General features: G+C 57.0%; 5 protein-coding genes across 5 annotated transcripts; 3 read left to right on the plus strand and 2 right to left on the minus strand.

Moving 5' to 3' along the window:
- Nucleotides 1–480: 480 nt before the first annotated feature.
- On the plus strand, nt 481–1314 carry BDY17DRAFT_309614 (glutathione S-transferase; the record flags this gene model as incomplete). The annotated part of the gene is made up of 1 exon (XM_033735351.1): nt 481–1314. One exon carries the CDS (start codon nt 481–483, stop codon nt 1312–1314), a length of 834 nt encoding a protein of 277 aa, XP_033590920.1.
- Nucleotides 1315–1709: 395 nt separating this feature from the next.
- Nucleotides 1710–3103, plus strand: BDY17DRAFT_316270 (auxin efflux carrier; the record flags this gene model as incomplete). The annotated part of the gene is made up of 3 exons (XM_033735998.1): nt 1710–1922; nt 1976–2965; nt 3023–3103. The coding sequence occupies 3 exons, from the start codon at nt 1710–1712 to the stop codon at nt 3101–3103; spliced, it is 1284 nt and encodes a 427-aa protein (XP_033590921.1).
- A 409-nt stretch (nt 3104–3512) lies between these two features.
- On the minus strand, nt 3513–4606 carry BDY17DRAFT_323215 (uncharacterized protein; the record flags this gene model as incomplete). The annotated part of the gene is made up of 3 exons (XM_033736973.1): nt 3513–3620; nt 3696–4016; nt 4076–4606. 3 exons carry the CDS (start codon nt 4604–4606, stop codon nt 3513–3515), a joined length of 960 nt encoding a protein of 319 aa, XP_033590922.1.
- Nucleotides 4607–4900: 294 nt separating this feature from the next.
- BDY17DRAFT_295488 (major facilitator superfamily domain-containing protein) lies at nt 4901–6968 on the minus strand. Its single transcript, XM_033733301.1, has 5 exons — nt 6595–6968; nt 6016–6544; nt 5592–5958; nt 5222–5535; nt 4901–5160 (listed from the first exon to the last, which is right to left on the minus strand). The coding sequence occupies exons 2-5, from the start codon at nt 6507–6509 to the stop codon at nt 4938–4940; spliced, it is 1398 nt and encodes a 465-aa protein (XP_033590923.1). The 5' UTR covers nt 6510–6544; nt 6595–6968; the 3' UTR covers nt 4901–4937.
- Nucleotides 6969–7334: 366 nt separating this feature from the next.
- On the plus strand, nt 7335–11048 carry BDY17DRAFT_309617 (uncharacterized protein; the record flags this gene model as incomplete). Its single annotated transcript, XM_033735352.1, has 3 exons — nt 7335–7427; nt 7494–8244; nt 8299–11048. 3 exons carry the CDS (start codon nt 7335–7337, stop codon nt 11046–11048), a joined length of 3594 nt encoding a protein of 1197 aa, XP_033590924.1.
- Between the last annotated feature and the right edge of the window lie 1755 nt (nt 11049–12803).

Raw genomic sequence — 12803 nt, forward strand, 5'->3', positions numbered from 1 at the left:
GTCGCGGGCGCTAGCGGGAGTCGCAAAAGTGCTTCTAAAGTAGTTAATTTCGAGGAAGTGCAAGGCGGAATTCCCGAGAATCGCAGAAACTGCGAATTTCGGCATTCTCGTTCTTCGGACGTTCGATAGATAGGTTTCGGACCATGACATGAGCTAGGTAATGCTGGTGGTTCCAGTCATGGAATGTCGCGATGACCAAGCGTGGCATACGCCCTTCATGTTCCCCAAGAAGTATCCGAGAGGCGTGTAGTCGGGAGATCGCGGGGCAGTTGCTTATGAATTGCATCATGCCCGGTCACTGAATGTTGTCTTTGACAATACATAAACCGGCAACATCTCATGTCAATATTCGCCCGCAGGTCCTTCTGTCCAAACAGAGTTGTTCAAGGACGAGCATCGAATATTCGCACACGAAGTGAAGTCTGCCGTTCTACTCTAGCGACCCGAGTCCAAGCTGTCACTCAACTTCGCACGTCCAAGATGTCGACAAACGGCACGACAAACGGAAGCAACAAAGAATTGGATCCCAACCAAGGAGGCGATGCGAACAAGAAGACTTATCACAAACAGCCCACCGGCGAGGCTCTCAAGACCGCCAACGCGCACTCGGCCGACAACGAGCTCACATTGTACGGCAGCTGCTTTTGTCCCTTCGTCCACCGAGTCTGGATCTCACTGGAGCACAAGGGACTGCCATATGCCTATCGAGAAGTCGACGTGTACAGGAAGCCCAAAGAGCTCACAGATATTAATCCCCGCGGCCTTGTGCCGGCTCTCCGTCATGGCGAGTGGGGCAGCTATGAGTCGACGGTGTTGATGGAGTATCTCGAAGATCTGGACAAAGGCAAACCTCTGCTTCCCCAAGATCCCAAGCTGCGAGCTGAGAGCCGCCTCTGGTCTGACCATATCAACCGCCACATCATCCCCGCATTTTACCGCTACCTGCAAGCCCAGGACTCCGAGGATCAGGTCAAGTTCGCAGGTCAACTACGCGAACAGATTGCCAAGCTGGTTGATGCCGCGGATCCTCAAGGTCCCTTCTTCCTCGGTGACGAGCTGACGTTCGTGGATGTGCAGCTCGCCCCGTGGATTGTGCGCCTGGGCAAAGTACTGAAGCCCTACCGCGGTTGGCCAGACCCAGAGCCGGGAAGCAGATGGGAGAAATGGGTGAAGGCGGTGGAGGCAGCGGGACCTGTCCAGCGTACGACGAGTACCGATGAGTTATACTTGGACTCGTACGAACGATACGCTGAGAACAGGCCGAACACGAGTCAAGTGAGGGAGGCGATCAATTCGGGGATGCAGATGCCGTAGAGACAACGTCGATCTCAGAGATCGTTGCTGTGCGAATATCGAGACTCTACTCCGTCACTTCTTCCCGTCTCTTGTTTGGAGACCTCGAAGAATGCTGCCATTGAATTACCCCGCGCAACGCTTAGTATCGTTAAGGTTGCAACCTTTTTGATGACAAGCTCCCGTCACCCCACGCCCGGCAATGAAGCTGCAGGTTGGCAGGCTAAAGCCTAAACCTACCTAACCTTCACCCATCGTGCGATCGGCAGGGACAGGGGGAGAGGATAAGCGACAGTGGCCGAAGGGATGCGGAGAGAGGGTTTCGGGCGGCCAGCTGGTTGGCAGCACTCTGTGTTGTTGTTGTCGCGCAGACCAGAGTCGCATTTATAGCCACCAACAACCAACACAGCAACACAATGGGTCTCGATGTCGATAGCCTTCTCGTCCCCTTCCTGGGGGCGTTGCAGGCGTCTGTCGCCGTGCTGCTGACCATCTTCTCCGGCATGCTGGCGAGACAGTTCAGCCTGATCTCGGAGGAGTCGTCAAAAGACGTCTCCAGGATGTGTGTGAAGCTGTTCCTGCCCGCTCTCTTGATCGTAAACGTCGGGTCGGAGTTGCATTTGGAGACGGTACGTCGGGATGGCCGGTTTGGGTAAAGGAGCACGCGAGTAACCAGCAGCAGGGCTTCCGCTATCTCGCCATCCTCATCTGGGGCATCACAACTACACTCGTCTCCCTCGCCTTCGCCAGCGTCACGACGCGCGTTTTCAAGCTCCCGAGTTGGGCGACGCTGGCCATGACGTTTAACAATACCACCAGCCTGCCGCTCCTGCTCGTCAGCTCGCTCGCGACCACCAACCTGCTCGACGGACTCGACAAGGTCGGCGGCGCGACGTCCCGCGCAAACTCCTACTTCCTCGTCAACTCCATGGTCAGCAACTCCCTCACCTTCGCCATCGGCCCCAGGATGCTCAACGGCTTCGACGAAGACGGGCCCTACGACAACTGCAAAGCCGACGACATCGACGAGCAGATCGACGCCGAAGCGCGCGAAGCGGAGGAGGAGAACGAAGAGACGTCCCTCCTCCCGAGCCGCGTGGTCAGCGGCGGCACCAGAGCGCAGTACTCGGTGTACAAAAAGGGCGTGCACCTCCTGCACCGCCTGCCGCCCTGGGCGCAAACGACGCTCGACTTCCTGTACCAATTCGTCAACCCGCCCGTCATCGGCGCCGTCCTCGGCGCGACCATCGGCCTCGTGCCCGCGCTGCACCGCCTGTTCTTCAACTCGCAGGAGGACGGAGGGTACTTCAACGCCTGGCTCACGTCCGCGCTGAAGAATGTTGGCGGCCTGTTCGCCGCGCTGCAGGTGGTGCTTACGGGGGTTAAACTCTCGCAGTCCCTCGTGCGGATGAAGAACGGCGAGCAAGGCGGTACTCTCCCCCCGTGGACGTTTGCTCTCATCACCGTCTTTCGCTTCTTCATCTGGCCTGCCGTCAGTATCCCAATCATCTACCTGCTGGCCAAGAAGACGGCGTTGCTGGGCGACGATCCCATCTTGTGGTTTACAATGATGATGATGCCTACCGGACCTTCAGCCCTGATACTCACAGCGCTGGCGGACGTGAGCGGGGCGGAGGAGGAGCAGAAGTTTACGATTGCAAAGTTCTTGACGGTGAGTCGTTCATGGGAGAAGACGTTGACTGATGGCTGGGCTAATCATATCGTGCAGGCTACGTATGCCATCTCACCCATCATCTTCTTAACGGTCGTGGGGAGTTTGAAGGCGGCTGAGGCTGCTGCGGGTGTCTGATGCGGCACCCCGGTCGTCCTTGTCGGTGTTGGATAATCTACGGCCCGCAGATCTTTTTCCAGATACCCTGTCCTTCGCACGTCTGGGGAGCAGCGTGCGATGCGAGTGTTTGTTAATGGAGCTTCTTGGAGAAAACACCTTGTCTCGCTCAGGCCGGCCGTGCATCGTTCCACCGGCTCCACACAGAATGTGATCTAATTGAGAGGAGGTCAAGATGTGGATGACAGTTGATATATAAAAAGGTCGACTACAGCATACACGAGTCGTGAGCCACCGCCAGCAGAGTCTACACCCATGCACACCACGCCCAAGCTCCATCCTGCTCATTGCGCGTTCCAAGCTCTCTCTACAAAAGAGATGTACACTTTGAACACCTGCACTGATACAACCCCTACTACGTCTCGTGAATTTACGCCGCGGCCGCTGCGGCCTGTTGGGCCGGCGGGACATGTCCGAAGACATCCTTGTACTCGGTTGAGTATCGGCTGCGGTCTTGGGACTCGAGATCTTTGTACTTCTGTAAAAGCAAGAAGAAACGTCAGCACAACGAATGCCTAGATTTTCACCGAACAAGGGAAATTGAATTGCTCACCTGCTTCTCACTCTCATTCAGCGTCTTCCATTCCTGCGATATCAGCTTCGCCCGCTCGGCCACTGTGATATTCCGGAAGTCGCCGCTGGCGTTTCGATTGATGGAGAATTGAATGTACGCCCTCAACGGCTGCTTGACGGCGCGCTCGTCGTGGATGAGGGGATAGCGGGTCTTGGTGCCCTTTGCGGCGGGTTGGGTGCGTTTGAGATAGTTTCGCGCGCGATTGGCGGCTTGAATCACGTCCGGGGGGTGCGACTCCACCCAGCGTTTGTACTCGGCTTGTTGTGTTTGCTTCTGTTGTTGGGCGAGATGATTGTAATGCTGCAAAGCCATGGTTAGTCTTGTGGGTATGGAGATAAGGGGGGAATGGCTCGTCTTACTTCAATATCCGCGGGCGACAAGGTCTTCCACTCGCCATTCGCTTCCTTCAATGCCTCTGGCGCAGATTGCCCGGCGCCGACCTTTCGCCCTCTCGTATGCTCCCCGATGAAGACATTGTACGCCGTGACCCGCTGGCCGGTGGTGGGCGGCTTCAACGCGGTCTTCTTCAGCTCCTTGATCTTCGTGCTGGCGGCCTTGGCTTCCTTCTTCGCTTGCTGCTCCGGCGTCAACACCTTCTTGACCGGCTTCTTAGGTGCAGCCTTCTTCTTCGCTTTTGCGGAGGCCTTGCGGGCCTGCACCCGTTTCTTGGCTTCACCGCCATCAGCTGATCTGGCGTCGCGTTTGACCGCGCGCTTCACGGGCCGCGATGGCTCGCCGACTGCTGTTCTCGGTCGTCCGGGAGTGGCATAGGAGCGTAATGACGAGAAGACGGTCGCACGTGAGGCGAGATCTTGGAATGTAGCCGGGCGGAGGGCGAGACGACGCGTGGGGCCACGCAGCAGCGTGTTGGTGACCTGGCGGCCGAGCATTGTGGTTTGATGTTTCTTTGGCCGAAAAGTCGATCGTCGCGAGACTCTCCTCGATGGGTGACGCGTCGTGCCCAGTAGCGGATTGTCCCTTGATTGAGTGTGTAGGAGTTCAGGTCTCCAACAACTGGGTCGTCGCGTGAGATGGCCGGTTCGTGGCTGGGAGGAGCTCCGCATCATGCCCGCCTTCGCTTAGACTTCGCGGGAGTCCCCGCCTTGGTGAACTCTAATTCCGGTTTCAGCGCGCAGAGTGCAGCGCAAGGCTCGGGCTAGATACGTGGGGCATTTACCTTGTCCATCGAAGGTATATGTTGGACTCTATCAAAACAATCTATCATGGCGAAGATATGTAGCTACTCCTCGCGCGTAGCGTCGGTCCAAACTTGTAGAACACCCAGGGTACCGGCAGCATGGCTAGGCTCGCGAAACCCAATAGACTGCTGGCCCAGCCCACACCAAGTGCTGTGTACATCTGTACAATGAACAACGGAATAGTTGCCCCGAAGGTATAGCGCGCAAAGCTGTTGGCTGCCGTCGCGCTTGCTGCGTATAGAGGCCTGTAGACGAGGTGTCAGCTCCAAGGCTCTTGACCTTTGTGAAACACCAACGTCGACTTACCCATAGACCTGATTGACGTAGAGAGTTGCCGCCGAGAACACGAGGATATTCCCATATGCGTATACAGCCTCGGCAATAACCGGACAGATCCAGTGGACTCTCTCTTGTACAGACCAACCAAACCAAAATAACGACACGGGAAGACAGACGGAGCCGACCATTGCGACGTACAAGCGCTCCTCTGGCACGGAACCGGTGCTCTGCCCAGTCTCCTTAGCCCTCGCCATCCGTCGCTGGGAGGAGACTCGGGTAAAGAGTATTATGGACGCACAGCCGATCATTGAGCCGACCCCTAGTCCCAAGAAAGTCAAGCTCTGGAGCAGTTAGCATCGTGTTAGGGCGGTGTTTCAGGTATTCTGATATATCTCACCGTCGAGCCTATACCGAAGCCGTAGGCCTCGGCGAAGACGAACGGAAAGGCTGCGAAAAAGGCATACAGCATGCCGAAGTTCAGGGCAATGTAGAGGGTGAAGAGGCCGACGACAGGCTCGGTGCATATCATATGCAGCGGCCGAATCAATATCTTCGTGGTGAAGTCGTGAAAAGCCTGCCGTCTCGTTCGCTGCGGCTCGATGGACTCTTCGCCGCTGCGTCGAGCCCTTTGCTGTAGAATCTTGGCTTTGTAGGTTTCTTTCATTGCGAATGAAGGCAGCAAAACGGCGAGGACGAAGAACAGCATGATCCATTGAGTCCACCGCCAGCTTTCGCCAAGGGTAATATATGCGCCCATCACAGGCCTGACGTGTATGTGTCAGCGGAACAAGAATGCACGTAAACCGAGCTGCACAGCTTACCCGATCGCCGGGCCCAAGAATGGCGAAAGCACATACACAGCCCAAGGGATGGCTCGTTCGTGAGGCGCCCACAGATCAGCTAGCGAACCGCCCCCAATGCTAAGGCCTGGACTGCCGAAAACCCCGGCAAAAAAGCGACAGATCGTGAGGGAGGCGATATTCGTGGAGAAGCCTGCTCCAAGCGTAAATAGCGCGAAGCCAGTCATCCCGACCTGATATACCCGTCGCCGGCCGAAATTCTCGCTGGATGGTCCAGCTAGCAAAGGGCCGGCACCGAGTCCTAGCGTGTACAAGACAAACGGCAAGAGAGAGACCTCGCGTGAGACGTGGAGATCGCGTTGTATTTCCGCCAGAGCTGGAGTGATGATGGAAGAGCCCGTAGTGCACACGAGCGCGGTTGCGGCAGGAATAAAGGTGTGGTATATTCTCATGCCTTTGGACCAGTTGTAGGGGTTTGCTGGATCGTCAGGCCCATCCCAATCGAGCACCACCATCCTCTGAAACGAAGGACGCGTGCTGCGAGCAATGTCTGGAGTTGAGGTTAGTGCCGTAAACGGCGGTGTCAGAGGTATTGCTCACCTCTGGGTCTGAAATTTTCAATTACAAGTGCCGGAAACAGCAAGTAGCGTTCGATAACGCCCTCGCATGGCTTATCATCGTGAGCGGTCCGGTTTGCCGTTGTCACATTGTCAAGAGGCTCTGTATACCGCGCTTTCAGAATCGCCGAAGGGCGAGATCAGTAATCGGACTTTTGACCGAGCTTCGTCAAACACGCCAATCTTGTGCAAACATCACTAGTTGTCAGAGCTACATTGGGCGCCCTCTTAGACAAGGCGCAATCCCGTGGATTTTCAACAATCTTTTGTAGTACCTGACGTTATTATGCGGAAGCGCGCATGACGAGCCTTTGGAGATGTCGTCTTTCGGTGCCAAGACTTGAATCTTTAACGATGACTAACAATCTCGCGCTAGTGGGATCTGCTTCACATGATCCTCGAAACTTCAAAGTTGTTTTACACCTCACAAACATCACCTTCCGTCAACGTCTTTCACGAGTTGGCATCACAGCAAGAACGCGGCTGTGAGAGGCTGACTGATCTGAATGGTTCATCGGTAAGACTTGCATCGTCCACATCCTTCCACGTGCACCACGGCGGAGGAAAGGCAGTGAGCGAGCGGGCAGGCGGCAAGGCAGCAGGACAGAGGCAGCGGGAATCGGAAGAGGAGCAGGGGCGGAGTGAAGGTTGCGTTGAGAGTGTGTGGGTGACAGAGCGACAAACAGGGGGAAGTACGACGTTGTGAACAGTTCGGCCATCAAAATGGTCCGCTCACCACCCCCCAGAAGCAAGTACGACCATCGCGGCGGGCGGCAGGACTATCGCGACAGACGTGATGGCGACTACCGACAGAGGGTAAGCAGTCCTGAGAGACCTTCTGTGCGCACCGCACCGCGACGGCAAGCTCTAACATTGGCGCAGCCCGCATACGACCCTCGCTACGATGCGCGCTCTCGTGATCGTTCCCGCGACAGATACGAAGACCGTAATCGATCGAGGAGGGAGTATTCGAGGGACAGGAAGAGGTCACGCGAGAGGTCTCCGGTAAGAGACAGACGCCACGACCGGAGCAGAGACAGATACCGTGATGATCGCGGGTACGACGACCGCGACAGGAAGAGAGCCAGGCGCGATGACTTCTCGCCCCCACGCCACTCTCGTCGTGACGACAATCGAGACCAGCAGCGACCTTCCAGCAGCAGGAGCCATGATGTGAGTCTTTCAAGCCTACCACCGCCCTCTCGAGCCGAGCTAAACAAGCAGTCCACTGCCGAGGTCGACCCTGCCGTAGCAGAGGAGGAAAAGAAGGCGCGACTCGCAATGAAGGTCGATGCGTGGAAAAAGAAGAAGCTCATGAAAGAGATGCAAGAGGGGAAACACATTGGAGCGGCCGACTCCCCAAGTGGGACTTCAGCGGCATCGCCTGGCCTCATGTCGGCATCATCCACCGCACCTCAGTCACCAGCCATGGATACAGCAGCACCCGCCGTCCCTTACGCTGGCAAATTCGATCACAAAGCCATTGCCAAGCGAGCTGCGGCAGCGCTGGAGAAGCGCAAGGCGGCGTTGGGAGGCGACGTTGTCATTCCCAAGTCAGCAAACGAAACTTCTAACAAGCCTAGTTCCACTGCGGCTGACATCACCAAGGCCGCTCCCACTCGTCCTGTCGGCGGTGAGTGTTCTCTGCCCATGATGTCCGAATCCGAAGTACTGACAAATCACGAAGGCTCTGCACCAATCGATGCCAAGTTTACTGGTTTCGGGCTGAACAAAGCACAAGCTGAAGCTTCGAAGGACGTGCCAATGACTGGCTCCAAAGCAGCTGCACCCCTCGACGAAGATGAAGAGGTGCAGCGCAAGTTAGAGAAGCTCCCCGACATGCCTGCTCAATTCGATACTGGCGATGCTGCGCTCGCTAATGTGGTAGATTACCAAGACGAAGGCGAGGGCATTCGATCGGATGAGGAGGAAGCTGAAGCGGCTCGTGAAGCAGCTGTCAAGCGCGCCGAGCAGGCTCAAGCTGAGCAACAGGAGATCACCATGACCGATGTCGCAGCTGCCCCGCCCACCCAGCAAGTGACTGCAGATGTCGAGCCAGACAAGATGGAGGAGGACGAAGAGATCGATCCACTCGACGCTTTCATGAGCGGGTTGACTCAGCCAGCGGAAACCACTGGTCCAAATCTCGCCATCGGCAAGGGAAAGAAGAAGCAACCACAAATCTTCAACAGTGATGACGAGGAGGCGGATCTGGACGCTATCGGGACCGGCGCCGAAGACATATTTGCGTTGGCGGCCAAGCGCAAGAAGAGAGAGATGCCCACCATCGACCACTCGAAAGCGGAATACGAGCCTTTTCGCAAGAACTTCTACTCCGAGTCCGTCGAGTTATCAGACATGACCGAAGAAGACGTCGATGTCTTGCGCGCCGATCTCGACAATATCAAATGCCGCGGTGTCGATGTTCCGAAACCGATTGTGACGTGGTCTCAAGGAGGATTTGGCACTCAGATTCTGGATGTGATCCGCGAGCAAAAGTTCGAGAAGCCGACGGCAATCCAGTCGCAGGCCTTACCTGCCATCATGTCCGGACGCGATGTCATCGGTGTCGCAAAGACCGGATCCGGAAAGACGCTGGCCTTTCTTCTGCCCATGTTTCGGCATATCAAAGATCAGCGACCGTTGGAGAATCTGGATGGTCCCATTGGACTCATTCTGGCGCCGACGCGGGAGCTGGCAACACAGATTCATCGCGACTGCAAACCGTACCTCAAGGCTCTCAACCTGCGCGCAGTCTGCGCTTATGGTGGCGCTCCGATCAAGGACCAAATTGCGGAGCTCAAGCGCGGCGCTGAGATTGTTGTTTGCACTCCTGGACGCTTAATCGACCTGCTGGCCGCAAATGTTGGCCGCGTTACCAACCTGCGTCGCGTCACATACGTTGTCCTGGACGAGGCGGATCGCATGTTCGACATGGGGTTCGAGCCACAGATGCAGAAGATATTGGGCAACATACGCCCTCAGCGACAGACGGTGCTCTTCTCGGCCACTTTCCCGCGGAACATGGAAGCCCTTGCACGCAAAGCCCTCAACAAGCCGATCGAAATCATGGTGGGCGGCCGAAGCATCGTGGCGCCGGAGATTACGCAAATCATCGAGGTGAGGGCAGAAAACACGAAGATGCGCCAGCTTCTCAAATACCTTGGAGATCTCCACGGCGACGATGATGACGTGCGTTCGCTGGTGTTTGTGGATCGACAAGAGACTGCCGACCGCCTGCTGTCTGAGCTCTGGAAATACAATTACCCGACTGTGTCGATTCATGGCGGTCGCGACCAGTCTGATCGTGACGATGCCATCGCCGACTTCAAGAACGGCGTGGTCCCGGTGCTGATTGCGACTTCTGTGGCTGCCCGCGGCCTAGATGTCAAGCAACTGAAACTCGTCGTCAACTACGACTCCCCCAATCACGGCGAGGACTATGTCCACCGCTGTGGACGTACTGGCAGGGCTGGTAACAAGGGCACAGCCGTGACCTTTGTCACTCCCGAGCAGGAGCGCTTTGCACCATTCCTCGTCAAGGCGTTGACTGATGCCAACCAGCCGGTGCCGGACGACCTGCAGAAATTGAAGGACGCATTCGATGTGAAGGTCAAGGCTGGACAGGCGAAGAAGAGCGGCTCCGGCTTTGGCGGCCACGGCATTGAGCGCCTCGAAGCAGTCCGTGACGCCAAGCTTGCTGTGCAGAAGAAATCGCACAAGACGGGTGACGAGCCGGACGACGATGATGACGAAGCGGAGAAGAAGAAAGACGATGCCAAGAGCAAGGCCGACAACATGATTGCAAAGGCCATCGGCGCGGTGAGAGACCGCGATGCCATGCAAGACGTCGTATCCCAGCAATCGGGTGACATCATCCCCGTCTCCCTCGCCGACCATCTTGAGAACGCGATGAAAGTGCAAAAGGCGGAAGTGGCGCCACCCCCTACCTTCAACCCTAACGATCCGCTGGCAAAACTGCACGCTCGCGCCGCCAGCATCAACAACCGCTTGGGCACCAAGGGTGTGTATCGCCAACCGTACGCAGCATCTAACCGTCTAACATCTCGAGCAGGAGCGACGCGCCCCGGCGTACCCATCGACAACCGCGGGCCCGACGCCGGCGCCTTCCACGCGACGCTGGAGATCAACGACTTCCCGCAAAAGGCGCGCTGGAGCGTCACGAACCGCACGAACGTGGCGAAGATTCTCGAGGCGACGGGCACGTCCATCACCACCAAGGGCACCTTTTATGCTAAGGGCAAGGAGCCGGAGGCAGGTGGGATGCCGAAGCTGTATATTCTCGTCGAGGGCGATACGGAGGTGCTGGTGGAGAATGCGATGAAGGAGTTGACGCGCTTGTTGAAGGAGGGCACGATCATGGCGATGGAGAGTGAGGGGAGGCAGGGGACTAGTGGGAGGTATAGTGTTGTTTGATGGGAGGAGGGATGCTGATGATGATGATAGCACGAGGTGGGTCTATTTTCGGGTTTGCGTTTGCATGTGCAAAAGCGAAGGAGTTTGCGGCCGTCTGGCCTGCTGTTTTGTGTGGAGGATTAAGGTAGTCTAAGGCTGGACTTGGGACGCTGAGTCTCATAGTCGCCGAATCAGGAGAGAGTCTTCGAACGCTTCTACACCTAATCAAGCCTCGTGTTCTGCGTGGGCGAGAAGGAAGGTCCTTCTTGCTTACTGCTGTGCGAAGCACAAGGCTACCTCGATCACGTGAGCAGTATAATCGCCTTGAAACGCCACTACTTGAGCTCCCCTGTGCAAGTCACCTCAACAAAGCCATCTTGACGGATTCAACCCACATATTCCACGCCGCGAGGTAGGGCAAAGGACAAAAGAGCGGACGAATCCCGCACTAAGATTAATTGCGTCCTCCTTTTCGGCATATCCACCACAGCAATCCAACCGCATCTTCGCAAGCTGGACATTGCCCCCATCGGGACTGTGCCGCAATCGCGCAACGCGTCGTCTCGACACAGTGAGGGGTTGCGTGAGATCCGAGACCAGCGACATTTTCAAAGTTCAATGGTCGTGATCAGCTGGTGAGCATGTTTCACGCGGGTACGAGATTGGGCGGGAAGTTTGAGGATGGGTGCAGTCGCATCGGGAGGGCTAAACTCTCGCATGATTTCCTGGGCGTGATCGAAGATGCGGTCCGCGTTAGGGGTGGGCGTAGCGTGGTGTGTGGGGACGGGCGCCGTCAAAACTTGCCCCCTGCAGAGAGGCTGCGTGCCACCGGATGTTGACGTCGTTGATGCGGGTGGGTTCGGTGGATACAGGCTATGATAGTCTACGACCAACGTGAAGTTGTTTTTGGATATAGGGTTTAACTCGGAGCTGGGAAATGAGGCTCGGGTAGGGCCAGACACATGGATCGATCCCCGGCGCTGGCGGGGTTGTTGTATGTGCATCGTGATTGTGGTTGCGATGGTGTATCAGAATCAATGCTGGAGGACAGGAGTGTGGAAGAAACCGGTCCAACCGACAATGCTACCGTAGCTGCTGTGAGTTGCGTACGTGCTTGCGTGTAAATACGGAGGCCCTAGCCGGGGCACGGCACTTTTCCTGGACCCGTGGGGTATCAACAAGGGACAAGCTCGAGGGAATTAAGAGAGACTTCGATACTCGGACGGGATGTCGTGCGCGTGAGCCACAGCGACTCCGTGTCCAATCTGGGTAGCTTGTCGGCAGATTCTCCGCGGGGAAGAAGGCGCCATTCCTCACGGGTCAGACGTAAGCCGTCGCGTACGGAGCAGGCTGGGCAATCGAGCGATGCAGTCCGGATCTCACGATGTATGATGTCACAGGGGAGCGCGCTATGGGCGCACGTTGCGGCTCACCTTGTTTGGGGATGGCGCAAGCCACCGTGCAAGAGGCTTGACGGAAAGTGGACGCGAGGGAAAGCCACCGAGGGTCCCAGGGCGGGCAAGATCGACAGACGCAGAGGGTATCGCCAGATGCCGAGGGTCTGCTGATGCGCAGGGCAATCGGCGATGGCCCAAGCGGCACTTGGGCGCGGGTGCTGCGGATGGCGCGACGCCGACCAAGATCGGGGTCCAGAGGCTGCATCGACGTGCGGGCTGCGGGCCGGGGCTTGCCGCTGGCGGGAGCTAGCTTGTTGGGGATGAAGCCGGCTGCTCGTCACATGCAGGGTTCGGGCGGAAGGGTCAGAGGTGTGGCGCG

This window comes from Neohortaea acidophila, assembly GCF_010093505.1.
Source record: "Neohortaea acidophila strain CBS 113389 unplaced genomic scaffold BDY17scaffold_4, whole genome shotgun sequence".
NCBI classification, from domain to species: Eukaryota; Fungi; Ascomycota; class Dothideomycetes; order Mycosphaerellales; family Teratosphaeriaceae; genus Neohortaea; species Neohortaea acidophila.